Source organism: Trichomycterus rosablanca, chromosome 24 (assembly GCF_030014385.1).
Source record: "Trichomycterus rosablanca isolate fTriRos1 chromosome 24, fTriRos1.hap1, whole genome shotgun sequence".
NCBI classification, from domain to species: Eukaryota; Metazoa; Chordata; class Actinopteri; order Siluriformes; family Trichomycteridae; genus Trichomycterus; species Trichomycterus rosablanca.
The window spans coordinates 1-26,510 of NC_086011.1; the positions used below are offsets into that span (position 1 = coordinate 1).

The 26,510-nt window shown below is 40.9% G+C and overlaps 3 protein-coding genes across 4 annotated transcripts; all 3 read right to left on the reverse strand.

Moving 5' to 3' along the window:
* Positions 1 to 2,517: 2,517 nt before the first annotated feature.
* On the reverse strand, positions 2,518 to 8,453 carry vps72a (vacuolar protein sorting 72 homolog a). Its single transcript, XM_062986539.1, has 7 exons — positions 8,368 to 8,453; positions 7,306 to 7,451; positions 6,677 to 6,829; positions 6,457 to 6,571; positions 6,172 to 6,348; positions 4,246 to 4,384; positions 2,518 to 3,259 (listed from the first exon to the last, which is right to left on the reverse strand). The coding sequence occupies exons 2-7, from the start codon at positions 7,420 to 7,422 to the stop codon at positions 2,893 to 2,895; spliced, it is 1,068 nt and encodes a 355-aa protein (XP_062842609.1). The 5' UTR covers positions 7,423 to 7,451; positions 8,368 to 8,453; the 3' UTR covers positions 2,518 to 2,892.
* A 5,587-nt stretch (positions 8,454 to 14,040) lies between these two features.
* On the reverse strand, positions 14,041 to 15,525 carry LOC134302003 (cytoplasmic polyadenylation element-binding protein 1-like). 2 transcript variants are annotated; one of them, XR_010007502.1, is made up of 4 exons: positions 15,421 to 15,525; positions 15,070 to 15,265; positions 14,610 to 14,703; positions 14,041 to 14,191 (listed from the first exon to the last, which is right to left on the reverse strand). XR_010007502.1 is itself a non-coding variant. In XM_062986962.1 (3 exons), exons 1-3 carry the CDS (start codon positions 15,424 to 15,426, stop codon positions 14,157 to 14,159), a joined length of 237 nt encoding a protein of 78 aa, XP_062843032.1. In that variant the 5' UTR covers positions 15,427 to 15,525; the 3' UTR covers positions 14,041 to 14,156. The 2 variants fall into 2 exon arrangements, 1 of the variants encoding a protein (XP_062843032.1); XM_062986962.1 differs by lacking the exon at positions 14,610 to 14,703.
* A 749-nt stretch (positions 15,526 to 16,274) lies between these two features.
* sp1 (sp1 transcription factor) lies at positions 16,275 to 23,983 on the reverse strand. The gene is made up of 7 exons (XM_062986943.1): positions 23,933 to 23,983; positions 22,681 to 22,754; positions 20,648 to 21,863; positions 17,819 to 17,948; positions 17,472 to 17,665; positions 17,027 to 17,290; positions 16,275 to 16,616 (listed from the first exon to the last, which is right to left on the reverse strand). The coding sequence occupies exons 1-6, from the start codon at positions 23,937 to 23,939 to the stop codon at positions 17,052 to 17,054; spliced, it is 1,860 nt and encodes a 619-aa protein (XP_062843013.1). The 5' UTR covers positions 23,940 to 23,983; the 3' UTR covers positions 16,275 to 16,616; positions 17,027 to 17,051.
* Between the last annotated feature and the right edge of the window lie 2,527 nt (positions 23,984 to 26,510).

Sequence of the window (26,510 nt, forward strand, 5' to 3'; positions counted from 1 at the left end):
CATACTGCAAGAAAATGATGAAAAACAATACATTTCAATTGGCACCACAACAACAGAAGAAAACAGAAATCTCAGTTTTAAATCATGTCTTTAAATATACAGAAAAGGAAATATTTACATGTTAATGAATAATTACGTGTGTTATTGTTAAGTAAACACATAAAGCACACTTGCACAATTTACTATTTTTCTTGTTTGCAACATTAAAAAGATTATGACATGAAGAATTTTAAATCAGCCTATTCTGATGGTCTTCTATTTTTTTATACACCCTCTACTTCTTGTATTTTTCTTATCTAAAATCAGGTTATACCGACAATAAAATATTCGGAGCACAAGCTTTTGGATTTATTTAATATTAATTCAATAAATTATATATTAATATAGAATAATTTCTCTGTCTTATCTTTTTCACAATCGTGAATTTAATCATTCCTCCTCACAACATTCGCACCTGGTCACTGAGCTGCTGCTCCTCCAAAAACATGAGATGTGGCTCACAACTTCATACGAAATTTTATAATAACATTGAACATAATTTGGCCCTTTCTCCCTCTGCCATACATAACATTGTTAAAATTCTCTAGTTTCCACAAAACAATTGACACACACACACACACACACACACACACACACACACACACACACACACACACACATCCTGGGTAATTTATAATTATAAATAGTGTATATTATAAAATATGTTTTGTTGTCATATCTTTTTGGTAAACTACACTAAATTAATTTAACAGACTCAGGTAGAATGGAAACATTTTCAGCTTTAAGGGCAGCATTTCCTTTATTTCATTATCTTTTGTTCTATTAATTATTTAATTAAACATCTTTTATGACAATATAAAAAGGTCTTTATTTAGAAAGGATATATCAGAAATCAAAATGCCTTCATATTAACTGGGTGTAATCGACATGAGAGGAAATCATACCTAACATAACTAACCCTAACTAGGGCCCGGTACACATTGGTAACAGGCACCGGATTCAGAAACTAGACCCCGAGGCGATCAACTTTACCTCTTGCGGCGGTCGTCTACGACGCTCGGTTGTGAAGTTATGGGACACGGACACCGGGACCGGTTATGGCGGACCCTGCCGGGCCCTAGTATTTTTTAAAAATGTGACGGAGTCCCCACTCCCTCCCGTTCGCCCCACAGGGTTGTCGCAGTACCGGACTCCTGCCAGACCGGTGGCGCCGAGGAGGTCAACTGACCCTTGACCCCCACTGACCACTTGGTAATAAATCCACTAACCCCTGACCGCAAAGTCTATTAGGGGTCCCCCTTTCCGAAAATTTACCAATGATTCATGGGCCCCGCCCCCAGTATCACCAAAGTGTTCCTGGGGTCCCCCGGGGCACTTTGGGTCAAACGACTCGGAACAGGCCGAAACTCGCTCAGTGACCCCCAGGGGCCGTGATACGGTCATCGGTCACGACAAAACGGCAAAAAAAACAAAAAACTTTTGACGCGGGCCACTAAATGCCTCGAAAACTACATGACAAAGACCGGCTGGCAAAGCTGGACGCGACGGTGAAGTCGCCTTTCCGATCGGAGTCCGTGACCTGAACGCAAAACTTAAAATGCAACCCTTACTGGTGGCGTGAGGTACGAGGGCTGTGTCGGGTGGGCGATGAGTCGAATTCGGGGCTGGAAAGGGAAGGAGTACCAAACTGTTATTAGATTACCAAACTGTGATCACAGCCTCCTCTGTCGTTTCGAGCCCCACGGAGCAAAGATAAAGTAAGGGGTTGGCCCTGGGGCAACCCTAGATCACCAACAGGGCATGTGGATGTGTCATCTCTCACAAAAAAGTCTAGGAAGGTCAGTTAGACACCAAACTCAAAACACCACCCTTTGGGGTGTCCCAGGGCACAAGGGCGGTGCCAGGTCGGCAAAGAGTCGAGTCTGGAGCTCGGGAGGGATGTGATTACCAAAGTGGCATTATATTACCAAAGCGTCATCTGCTAACCCTGAGTGCTCAGACGGCCGAACTGAAGTGATGTGTTGGAACTGGGACAACCCTAGGTCACCAACAGGGCACGTGGATGTGTCATTTCACACAGAAAAGTCTAGGAAGATCAGTTAGACACCAAAACCGAAACACCACCCTCTGGGGTGTCCCAGGGCACACTCACGACCCGAAGCGGTAAGTCTGCTGGGTCTATACAATGACCCACTTTGAGTTTGGGATCGATTGGTGTTAAAACGGCTCCAAAGGAAAGTAACGTGGCTGGAAGGGGTCTGGCCTCATTTAGCGACAGACAATGAGATAAAAGTGTGTTCATCAAGAGGCAGAAATGAAAATGTTTGTGTTTAATTTAATAGGAGATGAAGGATTTGCATTAATCTAATCTGAATACCACCCATATAAAGGCTACTACTAATTTCAACTGTATTCATAACCAATACACATCTCACACACTTTTTTTGGCTGTTCATATAATACATTTGTCATTTTCATACAGTAAATTGTATTAAACACATTCTGCATTTACTTCAAAACCATGTTTAATTGCAGTTTCAATAACATTTTCAACAGTTCAGTTTACAAAACTGTGGATATAATGAGCTCCAAAATTATTAGCATTTTCCCCAGGAATTTCTTGAAGCCTAAACAATTGCAGAATATTTTGGGTTTACTTATTCTCCAAAATCAATAATGAGCATTTTTTTTATATAACTACGAATGTATGCAAGTGAAATTTACTATTTTTCCAAAACTTTCACAGAAACCGGGTTTTATTATTAGATGAGACGAAGGTGGTAATTATAAATGCTCGCATATAATTGCTGTGAACATAATTAAACAGATATTTTATCATCACCTTGACCAAGGCAGCCAATACTTATGGGACGGACTTGAAAATGTGTTAGTTTATACAGTCAGTCCCTTTAACCGTATACTCTTGGAGCCCCCAGTGGGTTCATTTTGTGGCTGTGTTGTGTCGTTAGGAAAACCATGAGCAGCTACGTATTTTCGGTAAGCCTCTCGGATGATCCTAAAGGCCCGGGCATCAGCGTATGTGATGTCTGTAACAGGGTCTCGGTATAGCGCGGGATTGTGAGTAACAGGACACACTTCATGAACGGGGAGAGTGGGGCTGGTGCGAGCCGCTGGAGGAAAAGCCACCTCAAAAGCTTCGTCATCACTGAAAGTAATAAATGTGCGTGAACAGAGAGAGCCCGTCCCTGACACCACAGCACAGGAAGAGGAAGCTGAGGGGGGCATGTCCTGATCCAGCCTATAGGAAGAGAGAGATGACATCAAACACAAATACATAAGATGTAAATATAAGTTTGCTTTATTAAAAATGATTGGGTTTAAATTAAGCTGTTTAAAATTTAATCTGATTCAAAAGAAAACAAATTAAACTTCACTTTGATTTATTTTCTATCAATGTCTAATTAAATCCAAGTCTCTTCTAAATGTAAAGGTTGACCCAGAAAACACTGGGCTCAAAGCACAAATCCATCCTGGGACACAGAGCCAGTCGAGCAGTTAGTTCCTCATAAACTACAAAATAAACTAAAAATGAGTTATTTACAATAATAAATGAACAGGGCACTGGTTGCACCACAGTTAAGATACTGGACTAAAAATTAGAAGGTTAAGCCCCACCAAGTCTAACACTAACCCTAACCCAAGTCCTCAATTCCTCAGATTATATTTGGTCATAATTGTAAGTCTGCTAAATGCCATAAATATCAATGTAAATACATATTAGTGCTCACAAGAACCTTAATATTACAATAAACTAATACATTAGTGCATTAAAACCCTAAACCAACATGTTTCTGTAATAAATCAAATCACAGACAATCAGGAACCCTTCAGAAAATCCTTGTCAGTAAACACAGTTTATCACTGCATCTACAAATACATATTCAGACTCCACAAAGCAGAACACAAATATCAACAACATCCACCTCAAGCACCGACTTCTCTGGGCCCAAACTCATCTGAGATGGACTCATGCAAAGTGGAAACGGAGTGCCGTAGTCTGAAGAGTTCACCACTTGCTTTTTTTGAAGAATTGAAGTTGTGTTCTTTGGCCAAAGAAAAAAGGACCAACTAAATCACAACAAACATCAATGAAAACCCTGGACTGTTTAACAGCTAACGTGCTGCATCAACCAAAATTAGGGAAAAGCAGCTGAAACGGGTTAAAACCCCTGGTACATACAATTAACATCATCTGTGTGTGTGTGTGTATAGTTTTGCATGTACCCCTCTACGTCCACGTTCTCGTCTTTAAATGATGGTTCTGACACCATGAGAACAGAGTGATAGCGGATTGTTGGTCCTTCAAACCTCCTCTTCTTCTGCACATGCTTCTTCTTATCCGCCTCCAGCCGCTCATAATTCTCTACACACACACACACACACACGTTAATACTAGAGATGGGACGATCGATCGGCTATGAATCGGTATCGGCCGATTTTTAATCAAAATATGCTATCGGCGATCGGCCGATATCTCCTAAAAGTAGCCGATCCGATCGTGTGATATATAAAGATCATGTTAAGTTAACAGCTCAGTGGATTGATCCAGACGCCAACCATCACATCACCATTCATCAACCATCATGCAGAAACCACAGTGAAAGCTCTTCATGACCTAAAATAACATCATTAACTTTGTGCATCATATATACGATGTAATTTTGCTGCTTGTAATATTTACTTTAAAAAGATAATTCAACCCGGTCACATCTGAGTCGATTCTATCAGCACGTTATATAAACTCCTGGTTCACTTTGGTAAATCGTAAGCGGTTCTTACTTGTGATGTAGATGAGAACAGAAAATGTTACAGAGCCAATCAGAGGCAAAAGTTTATTCATTAGCAAATTCGTTAGTTCAGGATCATCTGCTGAACTTTTAGCTCCTTAGACGGAACGAGTCTGACGGTCGGTTACAGATCTGTGGTAATAGCAGTTTAATGAAGCTTTTTAATGTAAGAGAGTCACACAGAATGTTCTGTAGTAGCTGGTGTTTATTTAAAACCACGACATTTAATTAATAACAGTAAACACGGAGAGATAACTGAGAAGAGAAACTTACGCTTGGCACGCACGCACGCACGCACGCCCCTCCGGTTTATCTTCACTGTGAGGCTCTTTTTAAGTTTATTTATTTTATTTACTGCTAAACCCCCCCAACCCCCCCTCCCCCCGATCGCAATCGGCTATCGGCCGATGTCCCTGAAAGGAGATTGCAGATCGGAATCGGTGCCAAAAACCCCGATCGGCACATCTCTAGTTAATACACATGATTAGCATACAGTGGCTGCAGTGATCAGCAAACAGCAGTGACCAAGCTGGCTGATGGTTTGCTTTTTTTAGGGCTTTAACATCATGTTTCCAATCTAGGTTTTATTCATGACAGGAACAGTAGTTACACATTACCCATTTTTTCATTCACATTTTTTTCAGCATTTAGCAGACACTTTTACCCAAAGCGACTTACAATTATGACTGAACACAATTTTGAGCAATTGAGGGTTAAGGGCCTTGTTCAGGGGCCCAACAGTGGCAACTTGGTGGCGAGGCTTGAACCGGCAACCTTCTGATTACTAGTCCAGTACCTTAACCACTGAGCTATCACTTCCCCACCTACCCATAATTCATCATTTCAAGTTCAATGTCAAACACTGGCACAACCAATTTTTTATTTCCAATTCACCTCACTTACACGTCTTTGTACTGAGAGAGGAAGCCACACAGACACGAGGAGAACATGCAAACTACGTTATAAACACCATGTCTGTTGATATTGCTCTAGTATTTTATCAGTAGACAATTTCTGATAACAAGACGGTGTTTATATCTTTGGTTGTTGCGTTATTCTCCTCCCAGCATTCTGACACTGTTTAAAAAATCACAATAACACTGCTGCACCTGCTACATTACACCACACACTACCACGTTATTGTCACTGTAGTGCTGAGAATGGTCCAGCACATGAACAACATTTGAACAGTAGAGATCCTTTTCAGTAGATAAATAGGGTACAGAGAGGTGAGTATACAGGATAAACGTATCAGTAATTGTATATTTACAAAGTTTATATGTATGTTAGTTGTAGTTTGTAAAATAATCGATGACATAGCAGACAAGTAACAAAGCGCTGATTGAGTGTATGTAGTACGTACCCAGGCTCTGTAGGTTACTCTGGGCAGTGAGCTGAGCCTCTTTAAGCAGTTCCTCCTGACTAAGTGGTCGGTCTCTCTGCACTCGGCGTCGGCGTGGCGCTTCCTGCTGGCGTTCCTGCAACCGCTCAAATGTTTTTCTCGTGTGCTCACTGGTAGATTTCCTCACAGACTTCCGCACTACAGACAGAACCACAATCACAGCACCATAACATTCAGAACAGCACTCTGTGTGGTTAATGTGTGTGTGGTTAATGTGTGTGTGTGTGTGTGTGTGTGTTTACACACTTTCTGTAAACTCATGCAGGTCATGGGCAGAGCGTTTTTCTGCTTTGGGTTTTTCTGTTTGTTTGGGTTCTTCTGATGTGCGCTTCACTTTCGGCTTCACAACCTTCAGGGGCTCCTAACACACACACACACACACACATTATATGTTTAATATGAGGAGTCTGTTCAGTGTTATAAATATAACATCTGTGTAACACTCTGTATTTAGCGTAAATCTTACTCTGTATGCTTTAGTGAGGATGCGGCTCCTTCTCCGTGGTGCTTCCTCTTCCTGTTCACTGTCCGGTTCATCGCCTTCATCCAAATCAAAATCACTGTCAACTTCATCCTCCGTATCAGAATGATCGCCCCGGTACTCATCATCACCCGATTCCTACAAACACACAATCACTTACTGTAGTATTTACTTTACTTCTGTCCTTCAGGACATTTATCAGGTTTGTGTTGGTACAGACATGTTACAGGAGGACACAGCTTTGTAATCATTATAACTCTCTAATCATTGTAAACTAGTTAAACATAAACATGTATTGAGATGAACAGAACAGATTTATTTATCATATATACGTCTACATGTGCAGTACGGTGAAGTGCTTTTTCCACAGATCCCAGCTATTGTTTGAACGCTGGAGTCAGAGCGCAGGGTCGGCTATTGTACGGCACCCCTGGAACTAAGAGAAGCCTGCTCAAGGGCCTAACAAAGGCTGCTTGGAAGAGCTGGGATTCAATTTTCAATCACAACCTTTCAACTGATGCACCAAAGCTTTACCTACTAGGCTATAAAATCTCAACTCAAAAACAAGCTGGAGTAAACAGGGATGTTATAAACTGCAACATTACAGTACATACGTCATTAAATCCTCCATATGTGGTGGTGTAGAACTCATCCTCCTCTTCCTCCTGCAGGATCTTCGTCATTCTGTTTCCTGCCGTACTGCGCTGCTCTCGACTTACAGCTAAACTCATCTTCAAATATTATTAATATACTGCCACTGCTACAATTACACAAATAAAATTCAAGTTTATTCACATCAAAACTGCATTTACAATCATTCAGTCATTTCAATTACTCAACAGAAAATATATTTTCCTTTTAATTAAGAAAAAATCTGCAATACAGCTGCTACTGTCCACAGTCAAGCAAGCTTTATATCATTTGTGCTTTTTGAAGAGATTTTAGACTTAACAATGTTTTCACGTAAGAATGAACTGAAGAACATTTATAACATTTGAATTAATACGGTCCCAAACTAATTCGGTCTTTCCAGTTCCTAGAGGTTTTGCTCCATGCAGATTTATCAGCTGTACATCCATGCTGCCAGTCTCTCATTTCACCCCCCAAACCCTGTAGTGGCATCAGATCTGCTGCCTCCAGAATGTTGATAAAAGCAGTTAGAAACTTGGGCTTCATAACATAGTGCATCACCAAACTAACTAAACATAATTAAAAACAGTATAAATGTTACTGATATCAACAGAGGGAGAAATCTAATTGGTAAATGTTTACATTCACTAAATCAATTCATCTGGATCAAATCAACAGTTTTACCGATCACACATAATAATAATAATAATAATAATAACGTGGACTAGTTCTGCCTCCTGTTCACACTGTCTGTGTTCGCTAATCTCGCTGTTCATGTCAATAATAATCTGATAGTTTATATAAAACAGTTATCTTAAAATAATGTAATATTAATGTTTATTAACACTGTCAAGATTTCATAATCATGAAAACAAAAAACAGTAACAACTTTAAACACTATAACAAGCTAACTGCTAACGCATAGCGCTAATCATCTTTATTGTGTTTACACATTGTGATTGCCTCTGTATATAATATATATATATATAATAGTAATGTTAACACACATACAGTATTACGTATTTAATGAAAATAAACAAACTCACAATAAAATCAGGATGATTGATATTTTTAATCCGCTAAACCTGCTAAGCAAAACACTGAACTGCTTCTGCCTCTGTGCACCATAACGCTGCATCTGAATCTTAAAGTTTCATTACTGACACCTGCTGGAATCACTGCGCAACAACACGCTGAGAAATACGCTTTAAAGCTCATAACTTTTCTCTTTCACTTATTTTCATGTGCCACATGACTCACTGCGACCCTGACTGAGATTTATTCTGCCACATTTCTTCTCCTAATTAAAACCAGAATGATTCACAGTAAGTTTCTGAATGTGTGGGCTGAGACCAGAGATAATTTTATCACAAAATGCTCTATTGTAATGAAAATAACCAGAAATTTTTTTATAATCTTCAACCCTAAACCCTAAATATAAACACTTGTGTACATTCATTTATTTTTATCATACCAACATTCCTCAGAGAAATTGAATGACTGTAGCATGTTGACATCACATCATGGCTGCAAATGCATATTGTAGATTCAATACAGAAGACCGGGACGAGTGCTATATTGATAAGACTTGATGCTGAGAAGGCGTTCCATAGTGTGAATCGGGGTCTTCTATATTTAGTGTTGGAACAATTCGGATTTAACAAATATTCAATTAAGTGTATCCGAACTCCAACGGCTAGGATAAAAACGAATGGTAGATTAACGGAAAGGATAATCCTCGAAAGAGCTTCTCTTTCCATATATTTAGTATCTGTAGCCCTCAGACTCCAACAATTTTCTTCGGGATAAATAAAGTATCTATCTATCTATCTATCTATCTATCTATCTATCTATCTATCTATCTATCTATCTATCTATCTATCTATCTATCTATCTATCTATCTATCTATCTATCTATCTATCTATCTATCTATCTATCTATCTATCTATCTATCTATCTATCTATCTAGCTGGCCAAAAGTATTGGCACCCCTGCAATTCTGTCAGATAATACTCAATTTCTTCCAGAAAATGATTGCAATTACAAATGCTTTGATATTAAAATGTTCATTTAATTTGTCTTCAATGGAAAACCACAAAAAGAATTGTCAAAAAGCCAAATTGGATATAATTCCACACCAAACATAAAAAAGGGGGTGGACAAAAGTATTGGCACCCTTTGAAAAATCATGTGATGCTTCTCTAATTTGTGTAATTAACAGCACCTGTTACTTACCTGTGGCACATAACAGGTGGTGGCAATAACTAAATCACACTTGCAGCCAGTTAAAATGGATTAAAGTTGACTCAACCTCTGTCCTGTGTCCTTGTGTGTACCACATTGAGCATGGAGAAAAGAAAGAAGACCAAAGAACTGTCTGAGGACTTGAGAAGCAAAATTGTGAGGAAGCATGGGCAATCTCAAGGCTACAAGTCCATCTCCAAAGACCTGAATGTTCCTGTGTCTACCGTGCACAGTGTCATCAAGAAGTTTAAAGCCCATGGCACTGTGGCTAACCTCCCTAGATGTGGACGGAAAAGAAAAATTGACGAGAGATTTCAACGAAAGATTGTGCGGATGGTGGATAAAGAACCTCGACTAACATCCAAACAAGTTCAAGCTGCCCTGCAGTCCGAGGGTACAACAGTGTCAACCCGTACTATCCGTCGGCGTCTGAATGAAAAGGGACTCTATGGTAGGATACCCAGGAAGACCCCACTTCTGACCCAGAGACATAAAAAAGCCAGGCTGGAGTTTGCCAAAACTTACCTGAGAAAGCCAAAAACGTTTTGGAAGAATGTTCTCTGGTCAGATGAGACAAAAGTAGAGCTTTTTGGGAAAAGGCATCAACATAGAGTTTACAGGAAAAAAAACGAGGCCTTCAAAGAAAAGAACACGGTCCCTACAGTCAAACATGGCGGAGGTTCCCTGATGTTTTGGGGTTGCTTTGCTGCCTCTGGCACTGGACTGCTTGACCGTGTGCATGGCATTATGAAGTCTGAAGACTACCAACAAATTTTGCAGCATAATGTAGAAAGCTGGGTCTCCCTCAGAGGTCATGGGTCTTCCAGCAGGACAATGACCCAAAACACACTTCAAAAAGCACTAGAAAATGGTTTGAGAGAAAGCACTGGAGACTTCTAAAGTGGCCAGCAATGAGTCCAGACCTGAATCCCATAGAACACCTGTGGAGAGATCTCAAAATGGCAGTTTGGAGAAGGCACCCTTCAAATCTCAGGGACCTGGAGCAGTTTGCCAAAGAAGAATGGCTTAAAATTCCAGCAGGGCATTGATGGTTACCGGAAGCCTTTGTTCGCAGTTATTTTGTCTAAAGGTTGTGCTACCAAGTATTAGGCTGAGGGTGCCAATACTTTTGTCCGGCCCATTTTTGGAGTTTTGTGTAAAATGATAATTGATTTGACTTTTTTTTCATTCTTTTGTGTTTTTTCATTGCAAGCAAAATAAATGAAGATATTAATACCAAAGCATTTGTGATTGCAATCATTTTCTGGAAGAAATTGAGTATTATCTGACAGAATTGCAGGGGTGCCAATACTTTTGGCCAGCTCTGTATGTCTGTCTGTATGTATGTCTGTCTGTCTCTATCTATCTAATCTAATCTAGCCTGCCTGTCTGTCTGTCTGTGTAATCTAATCTAATCTATCCCTTAGCACGAGCTATACGTCAGAGCAAAGAACTACAGGGAATTGCTACAAAAGGACAAACATGTTACTAGTCTCTATTTAAGGAACCCTAATACATGCTTTCCAAAGCTAATGGAACTGTTAATTGTACATGGAAAACATTCAGGATACAAAATAAACATTAACAAAACATAAATCTAGCTTTCAAGCATACACCCTCACAAAAAATCTAACAGATTTTCCAACTGAACTGGGATGCAAAAACAATAACATACCTGGGTATGATAAAGCATCTTTCCAGCTTTTCAAAACAAAACACAACCAGATCCACTTGCAAATTAAAAGAGACTTGGAGACACTTTACCACTAGATTTTAGCTCTAAAATTGAAATCATTCAAATGAATGTCCTTCCTGGTCTCTTATATCTATTTCAATCTTTTCCAATTAAAACACCCCACGAAAGGTTCAACATTTGGGATAAAATAATCTCCAGATTTATTTGGCATGGCAGAAGGACATGAATAAAATGCTCCACACTACAGCTGTCAGGGACTGGGGTGGGTGGTCATGCCGCTCAGCTGGGACCACTACTTACATGGTGTGATAAATTATTGTGCAAATAATCTAACCTGTTTCCAGGAATGAAAAGAGAACTATGGGTTAGGGGATAGAGATTTACAAATAAGGAACAATTTTAGAACTGAATTACAGGGTGGACAAATTGTAAAGTCTCCAAATGCTGTAGTGAAAACATACAGGTGAATAAAAGTGAGGGTGATATCCCATCTCGATCATAGCCTGAGAGAATGTAATGCATCCTCCAATGTATATATTACAGGTACATGGGAAAAGGAAATTAATATTAGAGGAAGAGCGGCTATAATGTGTATTATAACACCTGAAATAAAGTGGACAGCACCAAACATGTTAAAGGACATGTACAAATATGGTGGCCAATCATACTCATGTCTTCTGGGGGAAGATAAATGAGGTTATCAAAGACATTGTTTGGTATCCAATTTCCAAACAAAAATGCACAGTTCAGTATTTGTGTGTGTGTGTGTATATATATACAGTGTATCACAAAAGTGAGTACACCCCTCACATTTCTGCAAATATTTCATTATATCTTTTCATGGGACAACACTATAGACATGAAACTTGGATATAACTTAGAGTAGTCAGTGTACAACTTGTATAGCAGTGTAGATTTACTGTCTTCTGAAAATAACTCAACACACAGCCATTAATGTCTAAATAGCTGGCAACATAAGTGAGTACACCCCACAGTGAACATGTCCAAATTGTGCCCAAAGTGTCAATATTTTGTGTGACCACCATTATTATCCAGCACTGCCTTAACCCTCCTGGACATGGAATTCACCAGAGCTGCACAGGTTGCTACTGGAATCCTCTTCCACTCCTCCATGATGACATCACGGAGCTGGTGGATGTTAGACACCTTGAACTCCTCCACCTTCCACTTGAGGATGCGCCACAGGTGCTCAATTGGGTTTAGTCCATCACCTTTACCTTCAGCTTCCTCAGCAAGGCAGTTGTCATCTTGGAGGTTGTGTTTGGGGTCGTTATCCTGTTGGAAAACTGCCATGAGGCCCAGTTTTTGAAGGGAGGGGATCATGCTCTGTTTCAGAATGTCACAGTACATGTTGGAATTCATGTTTCCCTCAATGAACTGCAGCTCCCCAGTGCCAGCAACACTCATGCAGCCCAAGACCATGATGCTACCACCACCATGCTTGACTGTAGGCAAGATACAGTTGTCTTGGTACTTCTCACCAGGGCGCCGCCACACATGCTGGACACCATCTGAGCCAAACAAGTTTATCTTGGTCTCGTCAGACCACAGGGCATTCCAGTAATCCATGTTCTTGGACTGCTTGTCTTCAGCAAACTGTTTGCTGGCTTTCTTGTGCGTCAGCTTCCTTCTGGGATGACGACCATGCAGACCGAGTTGATGCAGTGTGCGGCGTATGGTCTGAGCACTGACAGGCTGACCTCCCACGTCTTCAACCTCTGCAGCAATGCTGGCAGCACTCATGTGTCTATTTTTTAAAGCCAACCTCTGGATATGACGCCGAACACATGGACTCGACTTCTTTGGTCGACCCTGGCGAAGCCTGTTCCGAGTGGAACCTGTCCTGGAAAACCGCTGTATGACCTTGGCCACCATGCTGTAGCTCAGTTTCAGGGTGTTAGCAATCTTCTTATAGCCCAGGCCATCTTTGTGGAGAGTAACAATTCTATTTCTCACATCCTCAGAGAGTTCTTTGCCATGAGGTGCCATGTTGAATATCCAGTGGCCAGTATGAGAGAATTGTACCCAAAACACCAAATTTAACAGCCCTGCTCCCCATTTACGCCTGGGACCTTGACACATGACACCAGGGAGGGACAACGACACATTTGGGCACAATTTGGACATGTTCACTGTGGGGTGTACTCACTTATGTTGCCAGCTATTTAGACATTAATGGCTGTGTGTTGAGTTATTTTCAGAAGACAATAAATCTACACTGCTATACAAGCTGTACACTGACTACTCTAAGTTATATCCAAGTTTCATGTCTATAGTGTTGTCCCATGAAAAGATATAATGAAATATTTGCAGAAATGTGAGGGGTGTACTCACTTTTGTGATACACTGTATATATATATATATATATATATATATATATATATATATATATATATATATATATACACACACTGTACTGTACTGTACTGTATATATATATATATATATATATATATAATATATATAAAATATATACTGTATATATATAATTATATATATATATATATATATATAATAATATACAGTATATATTATAATATATATAAATATATATATAAATTATAATATATATATTATAATATACAGTATATAAACATTATATATATATATATATATAAAAACACAAATATGTTGTAATGACTAACAGTATTTGTATTTTCCATTTTTCAAAATGTTACCAGGATTGTGTTACATCTTTTCTATTTGTATCTGTTCATATTGTGAAAATCTAAACACCCAGATATAAAAAACAAAAAATACAACTCAAACCAAACGTATTTTATTAGGATAACTTAAAATAAATAAAGTAAATTAAGTAAATAAGTAATTAACTGGAATTTCTCATCATAGGAACGTCGTGGTTCCTCAGAGCTTCAGCCGTTGAATGGCAGCATTAATTCAGGGAGATCTGCAGGAAAAAAAACAAGTCATAATGCGTCCACAGCCAGAAGATTGTATCACCTGTAACAGGGAGAACATGCTCATGGAAACATCTTGAAGGTTCCAATATAAAACAGATGAAATAATTTCAGCAACATTTTCTGGTTAAACAGCCCCAAACACTCCCATCATTTATTTTCCTCTCTGCTAGAACAGAGCTAGATGTGCCGAGTGAACCTTTACTCCGCCCAGTGCCACTTCTGATGGCCGAGGAAGAGAACCACGACAAGCTTTTTTCCCCCAACTATGGTTGATCATCAGTAATGTGGACTGAACAGTCTGACCACTCTACTTGGCAGAATCAGTAGCGACTTGGTACAGTCCACATACTATCCATAGATGAAGCTTTATTTTTACACAGAGGAAAACTAAATCCATGCTATTACCTTCCTGGAGAACTTGGTCGTCTTTACCACCACAGACTCTGCACAGAGGGCCTTTAGGTAGCCATTTTTGTCATCAAAAAGACCTGTGCAGAGCCTGAAAAAAAGAAAAAAAGAGAAAAGACTAGTGATTGACTCATTACAGACCAGTTTTAACATTTAAGCAGCTCAATCATCATTTAAAGAGGAGATCTGTTAGATATTGATCCGATTGTGCAGGTGAGGGATCTATTAGATACTGATCTGGTGGCGACAGGTTGTTGGGTGACCAAGACTCGTTGCTGTGGGAGGAAATGAAGGTTGTAGAGTCTGGTGGTACTTTGAGATCATGGAGATACTAAAGTACAGTCACAGAACTTTGTACTTTCTAAATGGTTGTACTGGCATGATCCTGTATGGGTCGAGCACTGATGTGGAGCAGCAGTAGAGAGAGTAAAAGAGCTAAAAACAGAGCTGATCTTACCGGTGGGGTTCTTGTTCTCGTCCAAGCCGAGCTCTGCATAGGAGACTCCACCAAAAAGATCTTTAAATATGACTACAAGAGCCTTAGCATGGAGTCTCCCATGCAGAGCTGGAACATGTACCGAGTTGCTGTCCACCAGCCGGAAGTGAGGCAGTGAATAACTTCTGCCCATTAGTTCCCACGACAACACTTCAACCTGTAGGACACAGGACGAGAGGAAAGTGGACCGTCAGACATCTTACAAGTAGGCATTTTTGACGCCGGCTAAAGAAAAGCAGCACAGACACAATAAACCACATGAACTAAAGCACATTAACACATGATGGATTCTGTTTAAATAGGAGACCCTACCTCCATTAAGGTCACAGGAAACTCCCCACAGGAACACCTGAATACTCCGGGCTTGCTCACAGGTTGAGGGCAGCGTGTCGGTCCATGAGAAACGAAGCAGTAAGTGCTGCCTCTAATCAATCACCTGAACTGACCAATCACAAACCTCTGTGTGTGACTGGTACCACGTGACGTGTACAACGCATAATACATCCATATATGGTCAGAAGCACATCCTGCTACATTTCTAATAGATCCCATCTATACAGTACAATAAATTACACACGTAAAAGCACTATACACGAGTTTGGACACGTAAATCTAATAATATTTATATTGTTATAATAATATTTATACAGAACGACGTTTGTTGACATGTCAAGAAATATACTGTGAAGCTCACAACTGCTTTTCTCTTTCACTCTGTTGTAAAGAAAATAACCAGAACAGCACATTATTTTCTAAAATGTTCAACTAAATATAAATACTTGTGCATTTATTTATTTTTATCAGAGAAATGAAATGAATAGCATGTTGACATAACATCATTGCTGCAAATCTGTCAGCTGCACAATCTTACGTCCAACCACATCCCAGAGATCTGGTGAGTGTGGTACAAATCTCATCAGTTCTGTTGACCTGGCCTCTGTGTGTGTGTGTGTGTGTGTGTGTGTGTGTGTGTGTTAGGGGTGAAAGGAGTTAGGGTTAGGAGGGTAGGAGTTATAACTGGGGATTGGACACAACTTGGGGAACTGCAAAAACAAAAAAAGAAAAGTTATTTATAAATCAGAATTTTATAAATCAGAAAGTTTTGGTTGGTGTTGTGTAAGTGAAAGAGTATATAGTTATCAAACTTAATAAATCAGACCAGTTGATGGATTTAATGACTTTAATTACAGAAAGATGAATTATATTCAGTATAACTACGATACAGAGACAGTGTGTGAATATTAATGAACACGTTTGTGTTTGTTCTGTTGCCATCACAAAAACACGCACTGTATAATTAATTATAAAATATTTTAAGATGAAACATGATGTGCATAAATTACACACAACACAAAGCTCAAAGTTTAGAAAAATATAATTTATATACAAAACAAAACATTTAAATTATTTCATCTGCATGATGGCATTTACACTGGGACAAGAGGGGCGGGCAGGGGGTACGTCTAAAAAACAAAATCATATACACCTGTATCTCAGCCATCAGCATCCTGAGAGAGAAAAAATTTATTAGTTATTAGTAAAAGAACAATAACAGCAATATTATTAATACTAATAATCACTTCATGTTGATACACAGTGAATGGTTGAAAGAAGTGCTAAAACACCCCCCACGGAGAAGATAATACTCTATACTGCCACCATCAGGCCAAAATACACACCCTAAACTGAGTAGCAAAAAACTGGTTCATTGTGCGTAATCAGCAGGGAGAGAATTAAAGTACCAAGAACCAACAGGGCTACACAGTAGGCTCTCCTCGGTCGAAGTGGGGGTGGTATAGCAGCAAAATTGGAAGCCCAATGCGCAATTTAAAAAAAAACACCAAACAAACAAAAATATGAATTTAATCTTGGACCCCTAAAAAACTCTTAACCACAACATCAAAGCATAAACTCTTACCAGGTTAAGAATGATTAGCGGTTAGCTAAAAGCCATTGTTGAGGTTGAGGGGGTGAACGTCGCCAACCTGTACCACGTTGATACCGCTGCTGGCCAAGTGTGCCATTCCATCGGGTGAAAGCTGGTCCATGGTGATGATCTGATCAGACTGGTTTTCAATACTGGGTGTGGTTTTCTTCCTGGTGTGGGTGCGTACGTGTTTAGCGAGGTGATCGCTACGCATGAAGCGCTTAGGGCATTCTGAGCACGAGAACCTCTTCTCCCCTACAGAAACACAGAGACACAGAAGGTGTGGTGTCGGAAAGAGGCACTGTGCAGACAGTCAGCAGGGGGCGCCGACACAGCCTGTGTAAAAACGTGTGTGTGTGTGTGTGTACATAGTGTAAAAGAGAAAGAAAGAGTGTGTGTACATAGTGAGAGTGTGTATGTATGTATGTGACTGTACCAGTGTGTGTACGCCGGTGTCTCTGCAGTTCATCCGAGCGGGTAAAGCGTTTACCACACTGTGCCCAGGTACAGAGGAACGGTCGTTCCCCAGAATGCCAGCGCAGGTGCGCCCTCAGGTGGGAGGTTTTACCGTAAACCTTCCCACATCCAGTAATGTGGCAGATATGTTGCTTCTTCTTAGTGGGGTCAGTACTGCACACACACACACACACACACACACACACACACACACAGGTGAGAGGTAGACAGTCATATTATTAATGATAAATATTAGAAACTAAATATTATCCTTGTTAAATAAAATTAAATGTAGGAACAGTTGCAGAAATCTTTGATCTCTATTACCGCGTGTCTCCATCTTTACAGTAGGGACAGGTACACGCCTCTCGGCGGGATCGGCGACTCGGTGGTGTTGTGTCTAAACTCTGATCCAACACCGAATCATCCAAACTCTCACCAGCTGCACCCTGATCACCTACACACACACAGATTATTCTCTTTTATCAATGTTAAACCTTCATATACATATGAACATCAAAGCTACAAGTATTTTAATGATTTAGGTTCTTTAACTGACACTTAATAAAACAAAAGTAATGTGTTCTGCTCATTAACACTGAGGCTTACAGGACAATGTTTTTATATTATTATTTATATTAATGTGTGTGTGTGAGTATGAAGCGTATGAAGTATCTCACTGTTCTGCACACTGATGATTTTATGTGATGATGAGACGTGAGGATTAGGGGTTAAAATATGATCCCCGGTCTGTAATACTGATCTGGAGTTTTATACATTTTGGTCTCCTTGGCTCCTCCAACCCTTCCTAACAGAATAAAACCCTACTGACGTACGTCCTATACTTTATGGTGCATTATAACAAATATTTATGGCCGTGAGGTCTTTAGTTTCTGAAATTTCTGAAGTTCTGTGTGTAAGTTTAGGGTTTACCTCACCCCCTTAATGCAGGAATTCTGACCTTCTGTTGGGGATGGTTATTAATTACCTGTGCTGTTGAGGATGGTGATTGATTACCTGTGCTGTTGGGGATGGTGATTGATTACCTGTGCTGTTGAGGATGGTGATTGATTACCTGTGCTGTTGGGGATGATGATTAATTACCTGTGCTGTTGAGGATGGTGATTGATTACCTGTGCTGTTGGGGATGGTGATTGATTACCTGTGCTGTTGGGGATGATGATTAATTACCTGTGCTGTTGAGGATGGTGATTGATTACCTGTGCTGTTGGGGATGGTGATTGATTACCTGTGCTGTTGAGGATGGTGATTGATTACCTGTGCTGTTGGGGATGGTGATTAATTAACTGTGCTGTTGGGGATGGTGATTGATTACCTGTGCTGTTGGGGATGGTGATTGATTACCTGTGCTGTTGGGGATGGTGATTGATTACCTGTGCTGTTGGGGATGGTTATTAATTACCTGTGCTGTTGAGGATGGTGATTGATTACCTGTGCTGTTGGGGATGATGATTAATTACCTGTGCTGTTGGGGATGATGATTAATTACCTGTGCTGGTTATTAATTACCTGTGCTGTTGAGGATGGTGATTAATTACCTGTGCTGTTGGGGATGGTGATTGATTACCTGTGCTGTTGGGGGTGGTTATTAATTACCTGTGCTGTTGGGGATGGTGATTAATTACCTGTGCTGTTGGGGATGGTGATTGATTACCTGTGCTGTTGGGGATGGTGATTGATTACCTGTGCTGTTGGGGATGATGATTGATTACCTGTGCTGTTGGGGATGATGATTAATTACCTGTGCTGGTTATTAATTACCTGTGCTGTTGAGGATGGTGATTAATTACCTGTGCTGTTGGGGATGGTGATTGATTACCTGTGCTGTTGGGGGTGGTTATTAATTACCTGTGCTGTTGGAGATGGTGATTAATTATCTGTGCTGTTGGGGATGGTGATTGATTACCTGTGCTGTTGGGGATGGTGATTGATTACCTGTGCTGTTGGGGATGGTTATTAATTACCTGTGCTGTTGAGGATGGTGATTGATTACCTGTGCTGTTGGGGATGATGATTAATTACCTGTGCTGTTGGGGATGGTGATTAATTAACTGTGCTGTTGGGGATGGTGATTGATTACCTGTGCTGTTGGGGATGGTGATTGATTACCTGTGCTGTTGGGGATGGTGATTGATTACCTGTGCTGTTGGGGATGGTGATTGATTACCTGTGCTGTTGAGGATGGTGATTGATTACCTGTGCTGTTGGGGATGATGATTAATTACCTGTGCTGTTGAGGATGGTGATTAATTACCTGTGCTGTTGGGGATGATGATTAATTACCTGTGCTGGTTATTAATTACCTGTGCTGTTGAGGATGGTGATTAATTACCTGTGCTGTTGGGGATGGTGATTGATTACCTGTGCTGTTGGGGGTGGTTATTAATTACCTGTGCTGTTGGGGATGGTGATTAATTACCTGTGCTGTTGGGGATGGTGATTGATTGCCTGTGCTGTTGGGGATGGTGATTGATTACCTGTGCTGTTGGGGATGATGATTGATTACCTGTGCTGTTGGGGATGATGATTAATTACCTGTGCTGGTTATTAATTACCTGTGCTGTTGAGGATGGTGATTAATTACCTGTGCTGTTGGGGATGGTGATTGATTACCTGTGCTGTTGGGGGTGGTTATTAATTACCTGTGCTGTTGGGGATGGTGATTAATTATCTGTGCTGTTGGGGATGGTGATTGATTACCTGTGCTGTTGGGGATGGTGATTGATTACCTGTGCTGTTGGGGATGGTGATTGATTACCTGTGCTGTTGGGGATGGTTATTAATTACCTGTGCTGTTGAGGATGGTGATTGATTACCTGTGCTGTTGGGGATGATGATTAATTAACTGTGCTGTTGGGGATGGTGATTAATTACCTGTGCTGTTGGGGATGGTGATTAATTACCTGTGCTGTTGGGGATGGTGATTGATTACCTGTGCTGTTGGGGATGGTGATTGGTTACCTGTGCTGTTGGGGATGGTGATTAATTACCTGTGCTGTTGGGGATGGTGATTAATTACCTGTGCTGTTGGGGATGGTGATTGATTACCTGTGCTGTTGGGGATGGTGATTGATTACCTGTGCTGTTGGGGATGGTGATTGATTACCTGTGCTGTTGGGGATGGTGATTAATTACCTGTGCTGTTGGGGATGGTGATGGGTACTTCCTGTAGTTGGTGCATCTGCAGTCCGGTGCTGTTCAGGTTGATGCTTGCAGGCTGAGCCAGTCCAGGAAGTGATGCGACAGTGATCTGGGTCCCTGCAGGACTCTGTAACTGCAGCGTCTGCCAGCTCACCTGGCCGTTGGGCCCCACTGTTCTGAGAAAGATGGGGCCGTTGTTCAGGGACTGGAACTGTAGGTTCTGCAGGCCGTCTGCTGAGATCACATGACCTGTGGTAACTCCTGATTGGATGGTTGGTAGAGTGGATGTTCCCTGCTGTAAGAGCTGTTGGGGCTGGATGAGAATCTGTTGTTGCTGCTGTTGTGTGACTCTGCTGTCAGACTGAACAGAGATCCCTGCAGTGACATTCTGAAACGTGTTCACACTCATGCTGCTGTTTGGAACTGAAACTGGTTCCATGTAGGAACTGACAGTGGAGGTGGGAGTGTGTGTGCTCACGGTGTATGTGTTGCCGACGCTCTCGGATGTGGTTACTATGGTTGCGGGTTGGTTATGAACGAGTTGCTGATTGGAGTTTAAAACTCCATCAGGCTTGGCTGAGTTAGCGCCCATGCTAACAGGAAGTAGCGTAATGTTGTTAAGTGCTAGGGGCATGTTTATAAACGGTGTCTGATTGGTCAGGACAGAGTTTCCTAGAGTGAAGTTATGGAGAGGTATTACACCAGGCACCGTCAGGATGTTTCCACTTCCCGCACCCTGATTGGCTGCTGTGGTGATGAGAGGCTGGCTGGCATTGGCAGATGAAAGAAGCTGAATCTGTCCTGTTCCTGCTGCAGATGCATCATGGGAGGTGTGGGTGAAGTGCAGCTGCTGGTTGTCGATGGTGGTGAACTGGGGGATGAGCTGGTACTGGATGTTGGGCAGAACTCCGGAGAGGGCGGCACCGAGAACCTGCTGGTTCTGCAGCGCTGCAGTGGGGCTTAACAGAAACTGCTGCTGGGGTTCGGTCTCTGGACCCTTCTGAGAGACGGCCTTATCAATGCCCGGGTTTATCTGAGCGCCCACAGGAATGATCTGCCAACCGTTTGCCCCTTGTGCCAGCTGAGCTGAGTTTAGATCCATGTGAGTGCTGATCTGCTGCTGCTGTTGGGCGTCAGTTTCATCTATTCGACTGCATGTAGCAGCTAACAGTGCCAGCGGAGACTGCTGCTGATGCTGCTGCTGGGTTTCCTATAAGAAGAATGAATAAATAATAATATTTACTCATCAATTACATACAGAACCTGAAACAGATGTAATGTAAACACACAAACACATGTCACCTGGTGATGGAACTCAAACTATAGATCAAAAGCTATAACAGAAACACATACAGTATAGAGTGGATTGGTGATGATCTGAGGGTGATGGAATCAGGCTGTTTTTGTGAAAGAGGCACGTATCACAGCAGGACACTGTTCCATGTCACACAGCCTCTCAACCAACATGTGGAAGTACAAGATCAGACCTTGTCATGCTCAATCTCCAGAGCTGCACCCCATTAAAAACCCTAAAGGCACTAAACTAAATCTTTATTATTATTTTGATCAGTTTCATTTTATGCAATAAATTACGTAAGAATATTTGATTGTAATTGTAAGAACTGTCATCAGTAGTTTATAGAAGAAAATTACATAATTAAATGTAATCCTCTAAATATCAGCATTCAGGAAACCTCAGCTTTATACAAATACATACAGAAACAAAACCACGTTCCTCCTGGACCAGGGTGCAACAAACACAACACACACAGAGTAAACAACACAACACACACAGAGTAAACACAGAAACGTAAAAAATTTCTAAAAAACTGTATTAGTTTCCTAAAACACACACCACTAAACTATAAAGACGTCCTGCGCTTTACAGATAAATGCTTTATATTCAGGCTCACATGCTGCATGTGTTCAGGTATTAAAATTATTCTTACATATCTGCGTTCGCCAGGTTCACAAAAAATTGAAGGGCACAAATTCTACAGGTATAACTAAATTACAGCTGTTCTCACCTGTCCTGAATTATTAGATTGTTCCAGAGCATCTCCATCACTTTCCACCAAACTGGCCATGTCACCCTGCTGATCTGAGAAGAGAATCAAACTCAGAAGCTTTTTCAACATCCTCACACATCAACTACAGGTGGTGAACAAAATATTGAGAGTGATCTGAATGCATTTATCTTTATTCTTCTACAGACTGAGAAACGATGAACTCAAAATTCTTTATGTTTCACTTTTGTACATTAAGTTTATATTGCTGGTTTATTTAATCTACTTCTAATTCATTTAAATGATCCTCTAGACCACTCTGGTAGGATGGAGGTCCCTCTCGAGGTTTCCTCATCGTGATATTCGTCTTTCTGCTTAATTTTAGTTGGATTTATTATTACAATAATTGTACAGTGTTGGTTTTTATTGCATCCCCTTAATCTTGGAGAAGGAGCTTCTTTTGTGCATGGCAACCTCTTAGTCCATAGTGAAAGTAAACGATTAAAGCTTGTTTGACTGTGGACAGTGATACATGTTCAACAATGATTCATTTATGGCAGACCCTAACCTTTCAGAAGACTCATGTACTTTCCTGATACAATCTGATCTGAACTGAGCTCCATAGACCAGATGTGTGTGGTGAGCAAACTAACCCTATTTATATGAACACAAACTCAGCAGCTGCAGTCACTCACTGACAATGGATTAAGTTAAATTAACTTTACATTATAGAACTGTCTACATAACCAAAAAAACGCGTTTAGTTTCATTCCGCCACAGATAGAGAACAGTTACATATTAATGATAAACAAGTGTCTGTAAACTTTTGATCTCTGTGTGATGGTCGAGAATGTGACAGCAGTTAGCACTGATGCTAATGCTAACATGCAAATCAGGGAAATTAAACTGACAAACTGCAACATTTCAAACAACTTTATTAATTTCTTACATAAAACTTAACTGTTTAAAGATATTCGGCAACACTGGGTTACACAATTAAATAACTACTTTAAAACTGTAAAAATACTTTTATATTAAATATTAATAAAGAAAATGTTTATTAGTGAAGTTATGCTAAGCTAACATGCTAACTGTAAGTAAACTACACTGAGCAGTTTAACCAGTTTTGTAAGATTTATATTTACCACTAATAAAGACTTTTGTCGTTGTTACAGCTTTTACGCCGCTGTAAATATTTAATACCATGCTTTATAAGGGTAAATACTTACTTCATAAATGATAAATAAAAGTTAATAAAGTTAAATTAACTCACCGCTCATTTCAGCCCGGAGGAGTTTCTTCACTAAAACTTCCAACACTTCAACCAAACATGCTGAACTGTACTGACTGATTGGAACTGTGCTGACTGATGGCTCTGCAAGGCAATTCAGCCAATCAAAATACGTTCTCAGTACTTCGTGACCAATCAAAATTTTTAATTTGTGGTCCTCCTACTAAGGCGGGTACGTAGGCTGCAATCTGCATGTCATATTCACCAGCATGTTGCCGATGATTGTACTTTGTAGATCAGTGAATGTGATGCTAATAAAAACTAGCCGCTGTTTTAAACGTTTACTCAAACATTTCTGTCAGAGAAAAGGCGGGAAACAGCGGGTCTGTAAACGGTTTATTTCAGTAAAACCGGCACAAACTTATCAGCTTTTCAACTTTAATATGTCATTATATACACATAGTACCCCAAAAGCTGTTCTTTGCACATTCTAACTTTAAAGAAAAGGGGTCAGAGCACAAGATCAGTTCATTATATGGTACACCTGAAGCTGATAGGGTTAGGGGCCTAGGGCGGTTGTGGCTTAGGGTACTGGACTAGTAATCAGAAGGTTGCTGGTTCAAACCCCACTGACAGGTTACCACTGTTGGGTCCTTGAGCAAGGCCCTTAATTCTCAGTTGCTTAAACTGTGTACTGTAAGTCACTGGATAAAGGCGTCTGCTAAATGCCAAAAATGTAAATGATTAGGGGCCCAACAATGGCTGCTGGGCAGAGCTGTGATTTAAAGCCTCACTTTGATAACCCAGAGCACTAACTGCTGAAATACTGCTGTCCTCAGTAATTCCCATTTGATGACTTCAACAAAATTTGGGACAGGGTAATAAGACTAAAACAATAATATATTTAACATTATTAAAAGGTTTAGTGACTCTGCAGAAATCTCGTGTTTAAATACCGAATTCCTGACACAGCGCCGCATTAAAGCTCTACCTGCTTCTGTTATAAATAGAAAAATTTGGACTTGTGAATCCTTCAGAAAACCATGTTCAGTAAACACAGCTCACCACTGCATCTATACATACAAGTTCAGACTCCACCAAGCCAAATATCAACAACATCCAGAAATGCTGCTGAATTCTCTGGGCTCAAATTCATCTGAGATTGACTGATACAAACTGGACCCAGGTGCTGTGATCTCCAGTCCAGAGAGGAAATGGATCTTCCCAACTCTTACCAACACAAAGTTCAGTATCCAGCGTCTGTCATGAGAGTGTGTTATGGGAAAATTGCACATCGAAGGCTCACTAAGGCTCATTCATTCACTCACTCTCTCACTCACCCACTTACATTCACTCACTCACTCATACTCACATTCACTCACTCACCCTCTTACTCACATTCACTCACTCACTCACTCTCACTCTCACTCACCCTCTTACTCACATTCACTCACTCACTCACTCTCACTCTCACTCACCCTCTTACTCACATTCACTCACTCACTCATATACTCACATTCACTCTCTCACTCACTCACTCACCCTCTTACTCACATTCACTCACTCACTCATACTCACATTCACTCACTCACTCACTCACCGGGGTCTGGGAGGGAGGTAAAGTTGGGGATGATGTTATTAAATTTAGGGAAGAATTGGGAGCGGACGTGGTGGTACTTGGTACACCGGGTGAGGAAGTGCAGCTCCGTCTCTACTGTACTGAGAGTGCAGTGCTGGCACAACCTCTCCTCCCGGGGCAGCCAGGACCGGGTGTGTCGCCCCGTCTCCACGGCCAGGTCGTGTGCGCTCAGTCTGTACCTCGTCAGGGTGTTTCTTAATTTAGGGTCGGATACTGCGCTCAGATAATCTGCTGCACTGTAGTGTCTGTTTAGGGCCAAATAACAACAAATAACAGAGTTTTTGTGTAATTTGGTTTATTCTAATTGGGTTTACAGATTTCTTTATTGTGTTAGTGTGTGTTAGTGGTGTGTCGGCGTGTGTTATTACAGTGTCTGTGTGTGTTAGTGGTGTATCTGTGTGTGTTAGTGGTGTATCTGTGTGTGTTAGTGGTGTATGGGTGCAGTGACTCAGGACCAGTTGGATGAGGGGACTGGTATGTTTGCTCAGCTCTTGGTGTTTCAGGGCTTTATAATGATAAGTTTGGGGGTCGCTCTTATTTAGATGGTTCCAGAAGTTGATTGCTCTTCTCTGTATGTTGATAATTAGAGGAAATCGGCCTAATTCTGCCCTGCACGCATTGTTCGTGGTGTGTCTGTGTGTGTTAGTGGTGTGTTGGTGTGTGTTAGTGGTGTGTTAGTGGTGTGTTCGTGGTGTGTCTGTGTGTGTTAGTGGTGTGTTGGTGTGTGTTAGTGGTGTGTTAGTGGTGTGTTCGTGGTGTGTTGGTGTGTGTTCGTGGTGTGTCTGTGTGTGTTAGTGGTGTGTTGGTGTGTGTTAGTGGTGTGTTAGTGGTGTGTTCGTGGTGTGTTGGTGTGTGTTCGTGGTGTGTCTGTGTGTGTTAGTGGTGTGTTGGTGTGTGTTAGTGGTGTGTTGGTGTGTGTTCGTGGTGTGTCTGTGCACCTTTAGGATGCTTTTACAGAACTCTGTGTGCAGGGTCTCTAAT